At 45.4% G+C, this 18,943-nt stretch overlaps 1 protein-coding gene and 1 long non-coding RNA gene across 2 annotated transcripts in view; both read right to left on the bottom strand.

Moving 5' to 3' along the window:
• LOC127530171 (uncharacterized) overlaps positions 1–18,943 on the bottom strand; it is a 178,409-nt gene that overhangs the window by 79,257 nt on the left and 80,209 nt on the right. The gene's annotated exons all lie outside the window — the stretch shown is intronic.
• On the bottom strand, positions 291–17,991 carry LOC114665150 (transmembrane protein 92-like). Its single transcript, XM_028819564.2, has 4 exons — positions 17,641–17,991; positions 4,415–4,478; positions 2,589–2,790; positions 291–1,018 (listed from the first exon to the last, which is right to left on the bottom strand). Exons 2-4 carry the CDS (start codon positions 4,444–4,446, stop codon positions 905–907), a joined length of 348 nt encoding a protein of 115 aa, XP_028675397.1. The 5' UTR covers positions 4,447–4,478; positions 17,641–17,991; the 3' UTR covers positions 291–904.

Here is an 18,943-nt window from a genome sequence, read left to right as displayed (position 1 = left end):
AGTCCAGGGGGTGTCTCTCCGCCCTCACATGAGAGGACCCCCCCCGCCCCCCCTAACCCAGTGTGTCTGATTGCGAACATACAGCACGCCAGGCGTTGGCTCCTTTTCTCTTTGATTTATTTTTGTTCAGCACAAAGATTAGCAGCAGAAGATCCATTCAGAGCTCAAGGAAACTGAGAAGATTTCAACAGACACCTCAGTTGTTACTTCATATAGCGCCTTGTCACCATGGCACTATACAAAATAAAGGCTGTGCACTAACATGAACGTCCTCAATGTGACCCACCACCCCCCGGACCACTGTTAGCGTCTGTCCATCCAACCCTCTGACCTGCTCCTCCAGGAGCTGTAGTCCACCCCAGCAGCGCTGGCCTCAGGGCAGGAACGAAACTCAGAGGGGAACTCAGCAGCGACTCCACAGCTTCATATCCTCGTTGCTTCTTCTCGTCTCTCCACCATTCGCACGATTTCTTTTGTTCCTAAAGCTCAATTTGTCCAGAAAACAAACAAAAAAAAAGGAATACCACCAGATTGAAGCCCCTCCAGAAAGGGGCATTTGTGCAAATTGACAAAATTAACAGTTTCTGGGGTTGGCCTGCAGGGTGCCAGTCCTCCTCCTCTTCCTCCTCCTCGATTTGTCCAGTTCAATAACAACATTAAGTCAGATGTGTTGCCCGAGTTGACCAGAAGGGGGGCACCAATGTGTGACAACACAGCTGTGGCACTTCACCTTCGTGCCTGCCATCTTCTTTCTTTGTATGGCAAGCTGTCCACCTCCTCTTCCTCCTCCTCCTCCTCCACCCCCAATCTTTCAGGCAAAGTGGCCGCATATCCCATCTGGTTGGTGACGACGAGGAAGGCTGCACCCACTGGCCAACCCAGCACCCTGTCACCTGGCAGCATTCTAGTGTCCAACCTGTGGTGGTGGCATCCTCGGTATATTTGTCTGAGCATCATGCTCCTCGTATGCTGGGGGTCTTTCGTAGCCCAAAGGGAACAAGTATGGTTTCAGTTCAACCTAAAGGACGAGGAGGACACAAATTCATTATTGGTGGTAGCAGGTGGGCACGAGAGCCCACCAATCAACAGCCTGTGCCACAGTGAGCATCAAAGTCGCCTGAGCAGATATTCCATTCACGGTGTGTCATCTGGTGGTGGGGGCTTCCATATACTGCCCCCCGTCCCATAGGATAAAAGACCAATGCCCACCTCCCCTCCATATTTTGAACCTCTAACCCAGCACGTTAAATAAACTGATGACCCCCATACAATTGGATTTTTCAGCCCCCACTTGGTAAGCGTCAAGTCAACAATAATGCGGCCCACCCATATAGTGAATGTCAGTATCCATTGTATGTATTTAACGCTACCTGACGTGTGCACTTGAGGACGCTGAAGCAGCACACGCGTACTTTAAGTAAATCTGGAGGACTCCACCAGGTGGCAGTACAAGAAATCATCATGGTGGGAAAACTCGTCTGTATGGTGAGTTGAGGGGCGAAAGATACGACGCCTGCGGTGGGTTGGCACCCTGCCCAGGATTGTTTCCTGCCTTGCGCCCTGTGTTGGCTGGGATTGGCTCCAGCAGACCCCCGTGACCCTGTGTTCGGATTCAGCGGGTTGGAAAATGGATGGATGGATGGAAGATACGACGCGCCATCACGATGGGGGAAACATGCGCTGCTTGTACTGCCGATTCGAGAAATGGAAGAAGATAAGCACCAGGATTACGTCTGTAGGTCAGCATTTAAGTTTTACTTCACCGCATCGAACCGTTCATCAAACCACAAAGCCCACGCACTTCGATCCCGTAGATCTGCACGCCTGGTTGATAGTAAACAACGACGCTGACGTCACGCAACAAAACGTCAACACGCGCGCCACCCTCATTTTTGCAACTCGTGCGGGCGTCGAGGAAGAAAATTTATTGTTAAACAGACCCCCCTAGAATGCCCCGATTTCAGCAACGAAACAGGCAGGAGAAATTGTCAGTCGTTGTTCTTTATGTAAATCTCGCGAGTGCATTTCTTATTAGCGACACGTTACAAAGAAAAAAAGTGACCCATGCGCTCTATTTATACAATTCATTGATTAGGCCGCTACTCAAGAAAAAGGAATTCATGACATAATCGGAAAACTTTTTAACGTGATTGGTTAAACCCAGTTGCTAACGGGACAGGACAGACATTGATACCTTAAATTACCACAAGGTGACCCCGTCCACTAGGCTGACTGATAGGCCTGTTAGCTTAGGGTGTACGTGACTTTTTAAAGGCTGAACAAGTCAGCGTGAAGGTAAAGTGACGAGAATCCCCAAACGGCGACCTTCTGTTGAATTTGCATTGTCGCCTGCTTAGCAGTCACTGAGTCATTTATAACACCCTAATATGTTTCTTTTAAATCTATTGTATAAGACCTTCCCCCCGCCCCAATTTTGATTTTGAGGTTTTCACACCAGAGCTCATCAGGATGACCGTGTTGACATTTCTGCACACTGCGCCCAGAGCAGCTTACTTTTCCCTTCCATTCTTTCATTTTACAATAAACAGACCCTGAGCTTTAAGGGTGCAGTTTAAGGTGACACTCACCTCACTGTACGGGGGTGGGCTGTCCATTTCTTGCACCCGTGCAGGAAGCTGGATGCCTGTCAGGTCCACATAGGGCACCTGGATGATGTATGGCGTCACTTGTTCAGGTGGCGGTTCGTTTTCCTTCCGACAGCAGCAGGCTTTGCCAAGGCCGGCACAGCAGGCGAAGAGGAAGAGCACCAGAAATATGGGGAGAATGATCCTGGAAAACAAGAAACTGCGTTACCCTTTAAGTGCCCTAGCAGCCGGGGCATTAAACGCCTGACTCATGTCATTCTATGAGATCTAAAATTCACTCTGACTCTGAGGGTCTCTAGGGCTCAGAATTATATGTAAAAACAGTTAACCCCGGGTGTCTCTTGGGCTAAGCTGTTATGATCCAATGTACAGTATAGCATTAAATACAAAATACTTGTGGAACAGGAAGCTATTGCCATCTAGTGGATAGAATGATATCATGCTGCAAAAAATAATGAATAATTCTAGGTGTTTTGCCTCTCTATGGTAACTCATCAATATTCATGAGTTGGGTGGAGCTGTCAACCAAACAAACCAGTTATAGAACAAACTGAAACTGAGCCATTAGTTGAATCTATCAATCTGTCTGTCTGTCTATTATATAGTGCCTTTCACATCTATCTATCTATCTATCATATAGTGCCTTTCAGATCTATTTGTTATATAGTGCCTTACATATCTCTTATCTATCATATAGTGCCATTCAGATCTATCTGTTATATAGTATCTATCTATCTATCTATCTATCTATCTATCTATCTATCTATCATATACTGCATTTCCTATCTGTTATATAGTGTCTATCTATCTATCTATCTATCTATCTATCTATCTGTGCCTTTTAGATCTATCTATCTGTCTATCTGTTATATAGTGTCTTTCACTCTATCTATCATATAGTGCCTTTCAGATCTGTCTGTTAGATAGATAGATAGATAGATAGAGTGAAAGACACTGTCTATCTATCTATCTATCTATCTATCTATCTATCTATCTATCTATCTATCTATCTATCTATCTATCTATCAGTGCCTTTTAGATCTGTCTATCTGTTATATAGTGTCTTTCACTCTATCATATAGTGCCTTTCAGATCTCTGTTATATAGTGTCTTTCACTCTATCTATCATATAGTGCATTTCCTATCTATCTGTCAATCTGTTATATAGTGCCTTTCAGATCTATCACTCTATCTTTCAGTGCCTTTTAGATCTATCTATCTATCTATCTATCTATCTATCTATCTATCTGTGCTTTTCAGATCTATCTGTCTATCTGTTATATAGTGCCTTTCACATCTATCTATCTATCTATCTATCTATCTATCTATCTATCTATCTATCTATCTATCTGTGCTTTTCAGATCTATCTGTCTATCTGTTATATAGTGCCTTTCACTATCTATCTATCTATCTATCTATCTATCTGTTAGATAGGAAATGCACTATAAGACACTATATATCTGTCTATCTGTTATATAGTGCCTTTCAGATCTATCTATCTATCTATCTATCTATCTATCTATCTATCTATCTATCTATCTATCTATCTATCTGTTAGATAGGAAATGCACTATAAGACACTATATATCTGTCTATCTGTTATATAGTGCCTTTCAGATCTATCTATCTATCTATCTATCTATCTATCTATCTATCTATCTATCTATCTATCTATCTATCGCTGGGTATCCCTCCCTGTATGTGTATATTTTGACAGATCTAAATCTCAATCATCTCAGCAAATAAGAGTCTGATCAAGAGGTTGAAGGAGTAATTGCTCCAAAGAAGTTAAAAACAAAACACTTACTCTACTGTTGACACTCCATTAAAGGGCATCATTGATACACCACGGAGCGCCCCCTGCAGGACAACTGTGGAAATGCAAGGACAGAATCAACATTTCAATCCAGTTCAGGAATACATTCAAGCCAAAAAACAGCTCCGCAGGAGTTCAGTATACGATACTCTAATATTGGTTAGATCAAGCCAGTTGGAGAATGTAATGTAAATGTAATTTATCTTATTTCTGCAGTGCCCTGACACCCCATCCAGAGTTGGTTCCTGCCTTGTGCTTGACGCTGCTGGTGTCGGCTCCAGCTCCCCGTGACCCTAAATTGAATTCAGTAGCCATGAGATTCTTCTATTAACTGGTTTATCAATTTGTTTTGTAAATTCAAACCAGGCTCCTAATTACCTCCAGTCTTGAGGGTCTCTATACATTTCTCCAGCAGAGTGTAAAGTGTTGTGAGTTTGTGTGATTTTCCTAACTTCAATACATTTTTCTCATGCAACTCTTTGATGTTTTTCCATATTTCAGAATATTTTTGTTATGGATTAGGATTATTGCATTATATATTAGATTAACAAACTGTGTTTCATGGGTGCAGTCCTAGTGCCGTCGGTTAATCGGGAGTAACTCCACATTACTTTTCTGTATACAATATTTGAATTTTTTTTTTTGGCTAATGGTTAATATTATTAGCAGGTAGTGTGTTGCAGTGGTGAAGGCTTTGGACTTCAAACCCTAAGGCTGTGGGTTCAAATCCCACTACTGACACCATTGTGTGTGACCCTGAGTGAGTGGTGGCTCTGAGGCTAGGGATCTGCACTGGCAATCAGAAGGTTGCTGGTTCGAATCCCGTAAATGCCAATAGGGACTATGCTCTGTTGGGCCCTTCAGCAAGGTCCTTAACCTGCAATTGCTGAGCGCTTTGAGTAGTGAGAAAAGCGCTATATAAATGTAAAGAATTATTAAGAATTATTATTATTGATTCACTTCACCTGCCTGCGCTACAATTGGAGAAAAAACAAAAGAAATGGAGCCAAACTGTACCTCAGATATTGTAAGTTGCCTGAGATAAATTCTGATTCTGTCACTGGAGCTGCTTACTCTTTTGAACGTCCACACACAGTCACCCGGGAGTGAAACATTCCTGCATGAGATCAATCCCTGCCTTTCCTAATGGCTTGGCTTTGGCTGATGAGCATTACAAGATGCGATTTTTAAAGTGTCACCCACGAGTCTCAGGGGGTCCCCCTCCGAGTTCCACCTCAGACCGAGAGGGGGCGCTGCCATGAACTGTCTTATCTTTTTTTTTTTTTTTTTTTTTTTAACTCAACAGTTTAAAGAAAACGCCCATTGAGGGCAAGTGACTCCGCCCCCTTCTGGTCCCTGGGCCAATAAAAGCACGGCCACACTGGAAAGGAGGCGTTACTTCTCACCTGAGTGACCAGAGCTCCTCCCACAAATACTAACCTGTTCAAAAGAAACTCCATAAAAAATCCAAAGTGCCCACATTCTCAATGCAGCGAAATCAAAACTGCGACACCTGCCTTGTTTGAATGTAAGAAAGCACAAGTAATGTGGAAAATGGCAAAGGCGAAAGAAACTGTAGAAGGTGCAGTAAAGAAAGAAGTGGTCAGGTTTGGCAGGTCAAAGCAAGGAAAGTTGGGTAGGAAGCAATGGGTACAAATAAATGACATAAAAGAAGCAATCTGGGGTAAGGAGGTGTTTATATGCGGCTCCGGTGGTTGCTGAGGCAAAAACTCGGGCATGGGAGGAGTTTGGGGAGGCCATGGAGAACGACTTTCAGACGGCTTCGAGGAGATTCTGGTCCACCATCCGGCGTCTCAGGAGGGGGAAGCAGTGAAGTGTCAACACTGTATATGGTGGGGATGGTGCACTGCTGACCTCGACTCGGGACGTTGTGGGTCGGTGGGGGGAGTACTTCGAAGACCTCCTCAATCCCACTAACAAAAAACTCCTTGGTGGTCAAAAAACTCCTTGGTGGCAGGGCCCTGGGGGTGGATGAGATACGCCCGGAGTTCCTCAAGGCTCTGGATGTTGTAGGACTGTCTTGGTTGACATGTCTCTGCAACATCGCATGGACATCAGGGACAGTGCCTCTGGATTGGCAGACCGGGGTGGTGGTCCCCCTCTTTAAGAAAGGGGATCGGAGGGTGTGTTCCAACTACAGAGGGATCACACTCCTCAGCCTCCCTGAAAAAGTCTATTTGGGGGTCCTGGAGAGGAGGGTCCGTCGGATAGTCGAGCCTCGGATTCAGGAGGAACAGTGTGGTTTTCGTCCTGGTCGCGGAACAGTGGACCAGCTCTATACCCTTAGCAGGGTCCTGGAGGGTGCATGGGAGTTCGCCCAACCAGTCTACATGTGTTTTGTGGACTTGGAAAAGGCATTCGACCGTGTTCCTTGGAGCATCCTGTGGGGGGTACTCCGAGAGTATGGGGTACCGGACCCCCTCATAAGGGCTGTTCGGTCCCTGTACAACCGGTGTCAGAGCTTGGTCCGCATTGCCGGCAGTAAGTTGAACCCGTTTCCAGTGTGAGTTGGACTCCGCCAGGGCTGCCTTTTGTCACCGATTCTGTTCATAACTTTTATGGACAGAATTTCTAGGCGCAGCCAGGGTGTTGAGGGGGTCCGGTTTGGTGGGCTCAGGATTGGGTCACTGCTTTTTGCAGATGATGTTGTCCTGTTTGCTTCATCAGGCCGTGATCTTCAGCTCTCTGTGGATCGGTTCGCAGCCGAGTGTGAAGCGGCTGGGATGAGAATCAGCACCTCCAAATCCGAGACCATGGTCCTCAGCCGGAAAAGGGTGGAGTGCCCTCTCAGGGTTGGGAGCGAGATCCTGCCCCAAGTGGAGGAGTTCAAGTATCTCGGGATCTTGTTCACGAGTGAGGGAAGAATGGAGCGTGAGATCGACAGGCGGATCGGTGCGGCATCTGCAGTAATGCGGGCGCTGCATCGGTCTGTCGTGGTGAAAAAGGAGCTGAGCCGTAAGGCAAAGCTCTCAAATTACCAGTCATTCTATGTTCCTACCCTCACCTATGGTCATGAGCTATGGGTAGTGACCGAAAGAACGAGATCGCGAATACAAGCGGCTGAAATGAGTTTCCTCCGCAGGGTGTCTGGGCTCTCCCTTAAAGATAGGGTGAGAAGCTCAGTCATCCGGGAGGGGCTCAGAGTAGAGCCGCTGCTCCTCCGCATCGAGAGGAGTCAGATGAGGTGGCTCGGGCATCTGATCAGGAAGCCTCCCTGGTGAGGTGTTCCGGGCACGTCCAACCGGGAGGAGGCCACGGGGAAGACCCAGGAGACGCTGGAGGGACTATGTCTCTCGACTGGCCTGGGAACGCCTTGGGATTCTCCCGGAAGAGCTAGAAGAAGTGGCCGGGGAGAGGGAAGTCTGGGCATCTCTGCTCAAGCTGCTGCCCCCGCGACCCGACCTCGGATAAGCGGGAGACAATGGATGGATGGATGGATTCATAATCCATGACAATACCACGACAGTGCGAAATGCGATGCGGTGCCATGCGGAAATTAGCAGGGCCTCTTCTAGAAAAAGTACCCAAACTGCAAATATACTCAGAGTCTTGGTATGCAATAAGGGTTCCTCTTAGAAGCATCTCTAATATATATATATATATACTGGGGAATATACCTTGACAAATCCTGCTCGAACAGGACACGCGGACCCCTTAGGCGCGGTCGCCCCACTTGCCGCCCCCAAACACCGCTCATGTTCCCTGTACTTCGTATACGACGAGAAAGTAAAATAAAAAGCTCCTCGATTCCCATAAGCGATTAAGAACCGGAGAAACCACGTTCACTTGTTGGTGATGTGTTTCATTTCATTTTCGCGCCATCGGGTGTTTTGTTCTTGAGCCTTTAAGTAAACGGAGACAGCCGGGATTGGCGCCTCCAAATATTTTCTCTGTCAGACTCAGATGATGACTTTTCATTTGAAATGACTAGTCGGTGGGAGGGTGGCACGGTGGCGCAGTGGGTAGCGCTGCTGCCTCGCAGTTGGGAGACCTGGGGACCTGGGTTCGCTTCCCGGGTCCTCCCTGCGTGGAGTTTGCATGTTCTCCCCGTGTCTGCGTGGGTTTCCTCCGGGTGCTCCGGTTTCCTCCCACAGTCCAAAGACATGCAGGTTAGGTGGATTGGCGATTCTAAATGGCCCTAGTGTGTGCTTGGTGTGTGGGTGTGTTTGTGTGTGTCCTGCGGTGGGTTGGCACCCTGCCCGGGATTGGTTCCTGCCTTGTGCCCTGTGTTGGCTGGGATTGGCTCCAGCAGACCCCCGTGACCCTGTGTTCGGATTCAGCGGGTTGGAAGATGGATGGATGGATAGTCGGTGGGAATCGAGTGATATCTGAGTATGGATCATTATCATCTGCACGTGGTCCCTCTTTAAAGTCCGCAGGTGCAAATGTAAAGAATTTTGGAGAGTGGAGGGGGGGCGTGGTGGGTCATCCCCGTTCAATATAAGCAGACGCCACGTCTCAGGGCTCGGGGTCCCTAAAATCCACAAACATGAACGTGTGTTACATTGGAGCAGCTCATGGGGGGCTCGTTAAGTTTAAACGGACGGCTTCTTTTGGATCGCAGGACTCCACATCTGCCACAACTTATTGGCTTCAAGTGACGCAACAGTCGCCACCACAGCGCCTGGCACCGGCACTCGAGGTTTATAGGACACTTGCCAGCCATTCAGCTTTTTCCTTTTCCTCTTCCTTGGGACTTCCCGGGACTGTGAAGTTGCGAAAGACCACCCCCTGAGCCGCCAGGCTGCCCATCTTCATTAATAAGGACGCCCTCCACAACCCTGAACTGCCTTGAGCAGGTTCTCTAAGGGACGGTTGAATAGCAGTTGGGTACAAAGGTGGAGGAAGCATGCACTCCCCTTAGGTAATCTTTACTTTATATGGCACCGGGACGTGACTTGTGATTTGTGCCCTCATTTATCTTTATGGCCTCCTTTATGGTTGAAAATGTCACTGCTGTATCATGGCATGCTACTCATGCTGCTCTCTCAAAGGTCCTTCTCGTGAAAGGCGCCATATAACGTTACATAATTTGATTTCATTTCTTTTCCAGCCAGGGCAGCCTTTGAGCTCTGGACTGACACCATTAGGCCATTGCTGGTCAGTTCATCAAAGTCCCCAGATGTGATTGGCCTGCCTGTGGACCTCAAAACACTGCCGAGAGTGGAAGGAAAAAGATTTAGGGGGGGGGGGCGACACATAATCTGGGACAATCTGGAAATGACTGTTAGGCTGGTGATGATGATGGTGATATTAATGATGATGATGATGATGACGGTGCTCATTCGGACTGTCCAGTGAAATTTGCTTTTCCGACCAACGCGCAAAGCTCGGTTTGCATGGGGGTCTCTGTAAGTCCTTACTGTCAGCCAGCACAGCCGAAGCCGACTTGCATCCATCTTGAGATATTTTAAGGCGTCTTCAGCAGGGCAGCAATTCAATAAGCATTACAGTTATGGGGGGGGGGGGGAACATCTTGTATTAAGGTGCCATTTATATAAACAACTACTTGAACATACGTATTGTACACATCTATAGTGTAGGAGGAGAACCCGTCCTCCTTCCCAGCCAGGACGCCAGAGTTGAATGGCAGATGGCGTAGTTGGCAGGATGGGAAAATAACTTTGTGTCTGGCTGGCAGCATATCATGGACGGACTGAGGAAAGGCGAGGATCTGGAATGGGTTCCCCTACGAGGACCACTGCCACTTGGCATATGGGGAATGGAACCACTCCAGATCCTCGCCTTTCCTCAGTCCGTCCATGATATCCTGCCAGCCGGAACACAAAATTATTTTCCCATCCTGCCAACTACGCCATCTGCCGTTCAACTCTGGCATCCCGGCTGGCAAGGAGAACGGGTTCTCCTTCTACACTATAGATGTGTACAATACGTATGTTCAAATTATTTTCCCATCCCGCTGACCACGCCATCTGTCATTCAATTCTGGCATCCCATCCTGGTAAGAAACCACTTTCCTTCCCGGCTGGGACGCCCGTTCCCCGCCTCCAATAGTAATAAAGGATATGGATTGGCTGACGTCCTGGTTGGGTTGGATGGTCCTTTTCATGGGCAGGACACCTTCATTAAGGTCAGCTCCTATGGATGGCATGGTGGGCATTCCCTTTCCTGGTTGGGGTGAAACTACAGGAGATTCCAAAAGGATTCCGACCCTCTCACTTTCTACACACTTTATTAGGTTGCAGATTTGATATTAAACGGATACGTTTGCCATCTTTGCCACACCATCTACACTCAGTGACCCCTAATGACAAAGTGAAGATTTGCTTTCAGAAAGGTTTGCAAGTTTATTAAAAAGTCAAAAACTGAAATCTCTCACTCGTAGACGTGGCTGTGGCCCTCCACCCCGTGGTGAGGTGCGTCCCTCCTGCTTTAAATCCCCTCGAGACGTGTGCAGAACTTGACCAGCGTCCACCTGTGGCAGACTGAATTGATTGGACGTCGTCTAGAAAGGCAGACGTCTACCTGTGGACGGAGGGTCCAACAGTTCACATCGCATGGCAGGACAGAAACCAAGCCATGAAGTCCAAGGATCTCCCTGTAGACCTTTGTGACCAAATGGTGGTGAGGCACAGGTCAGGGTGAGGGGACAAAGCCCATTTATAAAACTTTGACTTTTCCCAGGAGCACCGTGGCCTCAGGATTTGGAGCCCCCAGGACCATTTCTTGGGTTGGCCATCCGGACCAGTAACTGTGCCAGAAGGGCCCTGGGCAGGGTGGGTGGTGGTGAAGAACTCAGTGGTCCCTCTAGCAGAGCTTCAGAGGCCGTCTGCTGAGGTGGGAGGACCTGTCAGAGCGATGACCATCTCGGCAGCACTCCATCAGTCAGGCATTTATGGGGCTAGATGGGCACCTCTTTCAAATAAAAGGCATATGATGGCATTTAAAGGACTCTGAGAGCCTCCGGCAGACGTTTCGCTGGTCTGACGAGACAAAAAGTGAACTCTTTGGACAGAACTCCAAGCACCGTGTCTGGTGAAGACCAGGCACTGCCCACCACCTGCTTAAGACCATCCCTTCCGTGAAGCCTTTGTGGTGGCATCGTCATACTATGGTGGTGCAGGAACAGGGAGATGGGTTATAACTGAGGGAGGGATGAATGAAGCCCAGCACATTGAGGTCCTTGGAGAACACCTGCTCCGGAGTGTGTGACAACTCAGATTGGGGCAACGGCTCACCCTTCAGCATGACAATGAGCCGAAGCACACAGCCGTGACAGTCCTCGAGTGTCTTCAGGACACGTCTTTGAGTGGCCCAGACCTTCAACCTCATAGGACAGGTGTGGGGAGACCCAAAGACGGCAGTTCAGAGACGCTTCCTAACCAGTCTAATGGAGCCGGAGAAGATCTGCCAGAAAGAAATGGGAGAAACAGCCTAAATCCAGGTGTGCAAAGCTAGTAGAGACTTAGCAAGAAGACTCAAAGCTGGAATTGCGGCCAAAGGGGCTTCTACAAAGTACTGAATATTCATATAAATGAGAGAATTCAATTTCCAAGTGTATGGATTAGGTGGCATCTTGGTCCAGAGTGTCATGAAGCAGGTTTTTCTCGAGGATGTCTCCATACTTTACTCTCTTCAGCTTCCTCTCAACACTCCCAGTCCCCACTCCTATAAAACAACCTCCCAGTATGATGGCCCACCACTACGCTTCACTATCATTTGGCTTTTGTCCATTTCAAAGTACAGAGAGAGCCCTGGTCTAAATCACTAAAGACCTGCTGACTGGGGGCCTGTTGACCCCACTTGTGCCCCTTCTGCCGTCAACACAATCTCTCGTGATGTCCTCCTTGAGAGATTCAAATCGATTGCTGTTATTGTCTGGTTTAGTTTAAATCTTATCTCTCGCATCGTACACAGTTTGTACAACTAAAGTCTGTCCGGTTGTTAGTGGTGGTCCCCCAAGGCTCTGTCTTGGGCTGCTTTGATTGATTATTTATCTCCTGCCTCCTGGTCACATCTTTAGGAAATGTGAAATTCATTTTCACGGTTATGTTGAAGACCCCCAGCCCTACGCCTGATTCCACTCTCCCACCTTCTTCCCTCTCTGACTGTCTGCAGGATGTTAAATCATGGCTGTCTGCTAATGTTCTTACGTGAAATAGTGATAGAGCAGGAGGTGCTTCTGGTCGGAACTCCATCTGATTTGGACAAATGTGATCAGATGTCACTGTCTGTTCTCTTCTTCCTCCCAGGTTAAGATCTTAGGTGTTATTCTCGACGGCACCTTAAAATGTGAGGCGCATATTAATAAGGTCACTCGGCGTGCATACTACCATCGACGTCACATCAGCTGTTTACGCCCGTCTCTTTCAGCTCCCTGCACTGCTCTTCTTGTTCACATTCTGATCACATCTCGTATCGATTATTGTAATTCTAACATTTCTGGTCTTCCTCACAAACTCCTTTACAAACTCCAGTTGGTTCAGAAAGCTGCAGCAGCTCATATTTATTACCAGAGCCCCTCCATTGAACACGTCACTCCAGTCCTCCAGCAGCTTCACTGGCTCCCTGATCTGAAGAGGCTGCTTATCACTTACAAGACCCTCCATAATCGGGCACCTCCTTATCGTTCTGATCTTCTTCACATCTCCATTCCCTCCTGTACCCTTAGGACTTCCTCCTCTGTTAATCTTATTATCCCTCCTGCTCACTTGACTTCCATGGGGTTTAGAGCTTTCTGGGACCCTCACCTACATGACATTCCTAAAATTGACTCCCTTCCTGCCTTTAAAACCCACCTTAAAACAAAGCTGGCTTACTCTGTTGATAAATTTAAATTCAATTTTATTATTGTATTTATTCTGGTTTTATTGTACTGTAATATTCTATTAATTTTATATTGTGGCTGTTGTTATTCATTCATTTATAAATAAAATACATTATTATTATTGTTGTTGTTATTATTCTTCTTGTCCATCCATTATCCGACCCGCTATATCCAAACACAAAGTCACAGATGTCTGCTGGAGCCAATCCCAGTCAGCACAGGGCGCAAGGCAGGAAACAAACCCCAGGCAGGGCGCCAGCCCACCACAGTATTATTGTTGTTTTATTGTTATTTTTATTATTATTGTTGTTAATGTTGTTATTGTTATTTATTATTTTAATTATTGTTGCTGTTGTTATTATTGTTGTTGTTGACGTTGTTATTGTTATTTATTATTTTAATTGTTGTTATTGTTGTTATTTTTATTATTATTACTGTTGTTATTGTTAGTAATATTTTTATTATTGCTATTATTATTACTTTATTATTGTTGTTGTTGTTTTTATTGTTATTTTTATTATTATTGTTGTTGTTGTTGTTGAAGTTGTTATTGTTATTTATTATTTTAATTGTTATTGTTATTGTTGTTATTTTTATTATTATTACTGTTGCTGTTGTTATTGTTAATATTTTTATTATTGCTATTAATATTGCTATTATTATTATTACTTTATTATTGTTGTTGTTGTTTTTATTGTTATTTTTATTATTATTGTTGTTGTTGTCGTTGAAGTTGTTATTGTTATTTATTATTTTAATTGTTATTGTTATTGTTGTTATTTTTATTATTATTACTGTTGCTGTTGTTATTGTTAATATTTTTATTATTGCTATTATTATTATTACTTTATTATTGTTGTTGTTGTTTTTATTGTTATTTTTATTATTATTGTTGTTGACGTTGTTATTGTTATTTATTATTTTAATTGTTGTTATTGTTGTTATTTTTATTATTATTACTGTTGCTGTTGTTATTGTTAATATTATTTTTATTATTGCTATTAATATTGCTATTATTATTACTTTATTATTGTTGTTGTTTTTATTGTTATTTTTATTATTATTGTTGCTGTTGTTATTGTTAATATTATTTTTATTATTGCTATTAATATTGCTATTATTATTACTTTATTATTGTTGTTGTTTTTATTGTTATTTTTATTATTATTGTTGCTGTTGTTATTATTATTATTGTTGTTATTATTGTTGGTGTTATTTTTATTACTATTGTTATTATTATTTTATTATTGCTATTAATATTGTTATTATTATTACTTTTTTATTGTTATTATTGTTGCTGTTGTTGTTTTTATTATTATTATTGTTGTCCTGGTGATGAGCCATTTCTGGTTTCCTCCAGATGTGACGCCAGTCTTGGTTTCACCCGTCCAGAGGGACTTCTTTCCCACAGTCTGAGAGTCCTTTAGGTGCCGTTTTTGTGTCGTCTGGCCACTCTGTCCTGAAGCTCGGATCGATGGAGTGCTGCACTGATGGGTTGTCCTTTTCCAAGATTCTCCCAACTCCACACAAGTTCTCTGGGTCTCCGCCAGGGTGACTGTCGGATTCTTGGTCACCTCATTTCCTAAGGTCCTTCTCCAGCGGTTACTCAGTTTGGCCAGGTGGCCGGCTCTAGGAAGAGTCAGTTTTGATCCAATCTTCTTCCTGTTAAGAGTTATGGAGGACACCGTGCTGATGGGAACCTTCGAAGCTGCAGGAATTCTCTTGTAGCCCGCCCCAAATCTGCGCCTCCGTACAATCCTGTCTCTGAGCTCTGCTGGCAGTTCCTTCGACCTCATGGCTTGGTTTTTGGTCACCTGGGTGACCTTCTATAGACAGGTGGGTGCCTTCCCTTATCAGTCCAACCAACTAAAGTGACCACAGGAGGAATCCAAACAAGGTGTAGAGTAAAGATCAATAGAATGAGTGTCATAATAAAGGGTCTGAATACTGCAGCTTTTTATCCACATAAGTATCTGGGTGTCCCTCCAGTTGCTACGTCTCTGCCATTCCAACAGATGGTGCATCACAAACATTAACAACAAAGTGTAATTTCAGCTTGCAATGCCTATGAGGTCAGTCATGTAACACTCCACGGTCACATAACGCCCAAAATATCAGTCACAAAACGCCCATCGAAATGCCCAGTTACACTGTGGGTTGTAGGGGGCTTATCCAAGTCAGAGGGCATTTTGTGTCTGATGTTGTATGCGTTCCATGGTGATGTGGACCTTACATGACATGCGTCATAACTACTGTGGGCCCATCTCAATGTTAACACTGCCATTACAATCCCATACCAAATGGCGTATAACTGAGACATATGCATTGCACTTGTCATTCCAACAGATGGCGCATCACAAACATTAACCACAAGCGTAACAGAAGCCCTCAATACCTATGAGGTCAGTCATGAAATGCGGCAACATCACATAATGCCAACAATGTCAGTCACCAAACTCTCATCGAATGCCAGGATACACTATGGTTAAGATTAGGGTTGCGGGAGGGTCCTCTGACTCAGAGGGTGCTTTTTGACTGAAGTTGTGGCCGTTCTGTGGCATTGTGGGCATTACGTGACATATGTCCTAACTACTACGGGCTACAGCTAGACCCATCTCAATGTTAACACTGCCATTACAATCCCATACCAAATGGCGTATAACAGAGACATTTACATTGCATTTGTCATTCCAACAGATGGTGCAAGGCAAACATTAACACTGCTTTTACAAATCCAATACCAAATGCCATGTAACGGAGACACATGCATTGCATTTGTCACTCTAAAAGATGATGCATCATAAATATTTGGTATTAATAAAATGCCTTGGATTTGTCATTCCAACAAATGGCGCATCACAAACATTAACACTGCCTTTACGAATCCCATATCAAATGGAATGTAACAGAGACATGTTCATTGTCACAAAGGCCACCATTTTTGCTTTCTTAATTTAAAGCCAATTCTTGCTCTTAATGAACCTCATCCTCTTTGTTGTGTCATTGAGCCACCCCAGACATTTCTAAAACAGCTGGTCCCGGCTCTGCATCTCCTTATTGTTTGGCTGCTGGTTAAGGCAAAAAAAAAAAAAAGAAACAATGTGAGGCCCTGACACTTAAGCCAATTAAAATTAAGCAAAGCGTATTTAATGTCAGCAGCAGGGGTTGGTTATACAGTAATTCAAAAAATGTCTGTGAGGTAAACCTGTAAACCCCCCCACCCCCTCCATATATCCCCCCCACCAAGACCAAACAAGCCCTCCAGTATCAGATTGTGACATTCTATTGATCTCGGCAAACATTTGTGGTCATAAAATGCTTTACTCCAAATGTTTATGGTGCACCATCTGTTGGAATGACAAATACAAGGCATTTTGTTACTACCATATATCTGCAATGCGTCATCTGCATTTTTACTGTTGACACTTACTGGTTCGCTCTTTATCATAAGGGTGTCATTCCCTGTACAATTTGGGGGGTGGAGGGGGGGGGTTGGGCCTGAGGCCCAGAAAGCAGAGGAGAACCCCAACAAGTTCTTGCATCTTGCGTAAATAGACAACACGATGAGGTGAACGGTACTTCCTATGTGTGTGGGTCAGGAAACGCCGGACAAGCAGAACAGGAGTGATTTCATAGCGTTCACAAGTAATTGTGACAAACACAATATTTTATAACAATGACATTGAAAAATGAGTGGAGCAGACGTGGGGGTAAATGGCACAGAATGGCAAATGCCTGTGGCGACTTCACGGGCAGACCCACTCATCTCTAACGGCATAAATAACCAGAACAGCTGGGCACTGGACAGCTTGGCCATTCGCTAAACAGACGGGTTTGATGAACTGTGTGGTTTCCTCTCATCTGTCAAATTTCTTATGTTCTAAGTGGAATGGAAATCATGATAATGGAAGACTTTCAAACCAAAATAAATGCTAAATGACCCCCCCCCCCCCCCCCCCCATATATGACCCCTAAATGCTTACCACATTTAGAAAAGAAATGGAGCAAACCCAACTCTGTCATTTCTGGCCTGAGATCTAAAAACGTACCAACTGGGAGATAACAGACCTTTAATTAAAAGTTAGAGGAGTCCGATTAAAAGCTGGCTGGGCCGGTGGGCCACTGTGACTGACCTTGAAGACCCCCATGTTGTGCGGCTCTCCCTTCTTTTCTGCTTTGAGAAGATATGCAGTGCGAGGCGCCATAAAGGTCATACCTGAGATGTGATGCCACCTGTGGCGACCTTTGCTGACATCTGACGTTTCGAGCGAACGTCCCCACGCTGCCACCCGAGCTTTTTTCCTCAGCCTGAGGTAAACCTGAGCGGGCATCTGGGAGCCTGTTGTGTGGCTCTGCCAGGCCCTTCCTTAAGCTTTGTATGAAAAGAAAGAGAAAAAGAATCACTTACCCCGTCAGGAATGAAAGCGAACAGAGGGCGACAGCCGAAAGGGTGAAGATGAGGGTGGGAAAAAACAAAATGCTCCGCAGTAGGCAGCTGAAGCTGAGGTGGGCACTCGGGCAGCCTGTGCTGGCTCTTCGCTGAGGGTGTGTGTTTTCCTTTGGTCTGATCTTTGCTACTTGCCTCCCTTATCTCGTTCAAATCTGTTAAGCAGGTGCCAGCGAGGGGTGTGGAAATGGGTCAAAGAGTGCCTTTGTGGCTGCGCCAAGCTACTTAAAGCAACAGTAACGGCTTCGTGAACCCTCACTCACCGCGCCCGACTCGAGCCCAGCGGATGTCCCATGTCACCTTTTCAATACACTTTCCTGTGTCCCCGGGTCTAAGTGTCCCGGTGTGGGAGAGGTGGTGTTGGTCGTGTCCCTGTCATCGTCACGCTCCATACTTTTTTATTGATCGTCAAGGCCTCGGCGACCCACCCTTGGTAAGCACAGATTGGCCATGTCGCTTGGGTTCCACCAGCCTGATAACGCCTCTTATATAACCAGGAAAGGAATGCGCCATCGATCGATCCGTTGTTGACCTGATTTTTGTTCCATCACGGCATCCCAATAGCCATGCATCACGTGAACATGGCGAGTGTGGCGTCAGATTTTGGCACCCCATACCACTCGTTGTGAACCACCTTATGAGCAGAAAAAGGGATGAGTTACGGTGTAGAGCTTTTTGGAGGAGCCACCCTGCCCAGTGATTTATAGACTGAGACGCCTTCCTGAAGACTTGGATTGCTTACTCACCCCTCATGAAGACCGTGATGTCACTACGGCGCCATCTTGTTGTCTGTTTTTCTTGTGGGCACTGATACTTTGTGCTTGTTTAGTTAGATGACTAGACATTATCTTTATCCATGACCCTATTTAAGATGGCGGCACAGAAAGGCCTTTATCTGTATATTGGATTCTCTCAGAATTCAAAATCAAATCTTTTCTATTTGAGTTATGGGAAAGTGAATCTAGATAGCGTAACGACTTTATGGTTAAGAATGATTGATTTCCACCAAGGCTTTGAAGGAAATTTAGTAAATCTTCATGATCCTCCTTTACCCTCATGAGGATTCTGGTGGAGGCAGAGGAGTACGCCCAATCGGTCTACATGTGTTTATGGACTTAAAGAAGGCGTAGGACTATATGACCGTGTTCCTTGAGGGATTCTATCAGAGGGGGGTGTTAGGAGAGTACGGGGTTCCAGGACCCCAAATAAGGGATATTCAGTCCATGTATAATCCCAGTGAGTCCGCGTACTCGGAGAAAGGTCA

The sequence above is a fragment of the Erpetoichthys calabaricus genome, chromosome 14 (assembly GCF_900747795.2).
Source record: "Erpetoichthys calabaricus chromosome 14, fErpCal1.3, whole genome shotgun sequence".
NCBI classification, from domain to species: domain Eukaryota; kingdom Metazoa; phylum Chordata; class Cladistia; order Polypteriformes; family Polypteridae; genus Erpetoichthys; species Erpetoichthys calabaricus.
The sequence above is the reverse complement of the archived record's forward strand: the minus strand, read 5'-3'. Positions and strand labels throughout refer to the sequence as shown.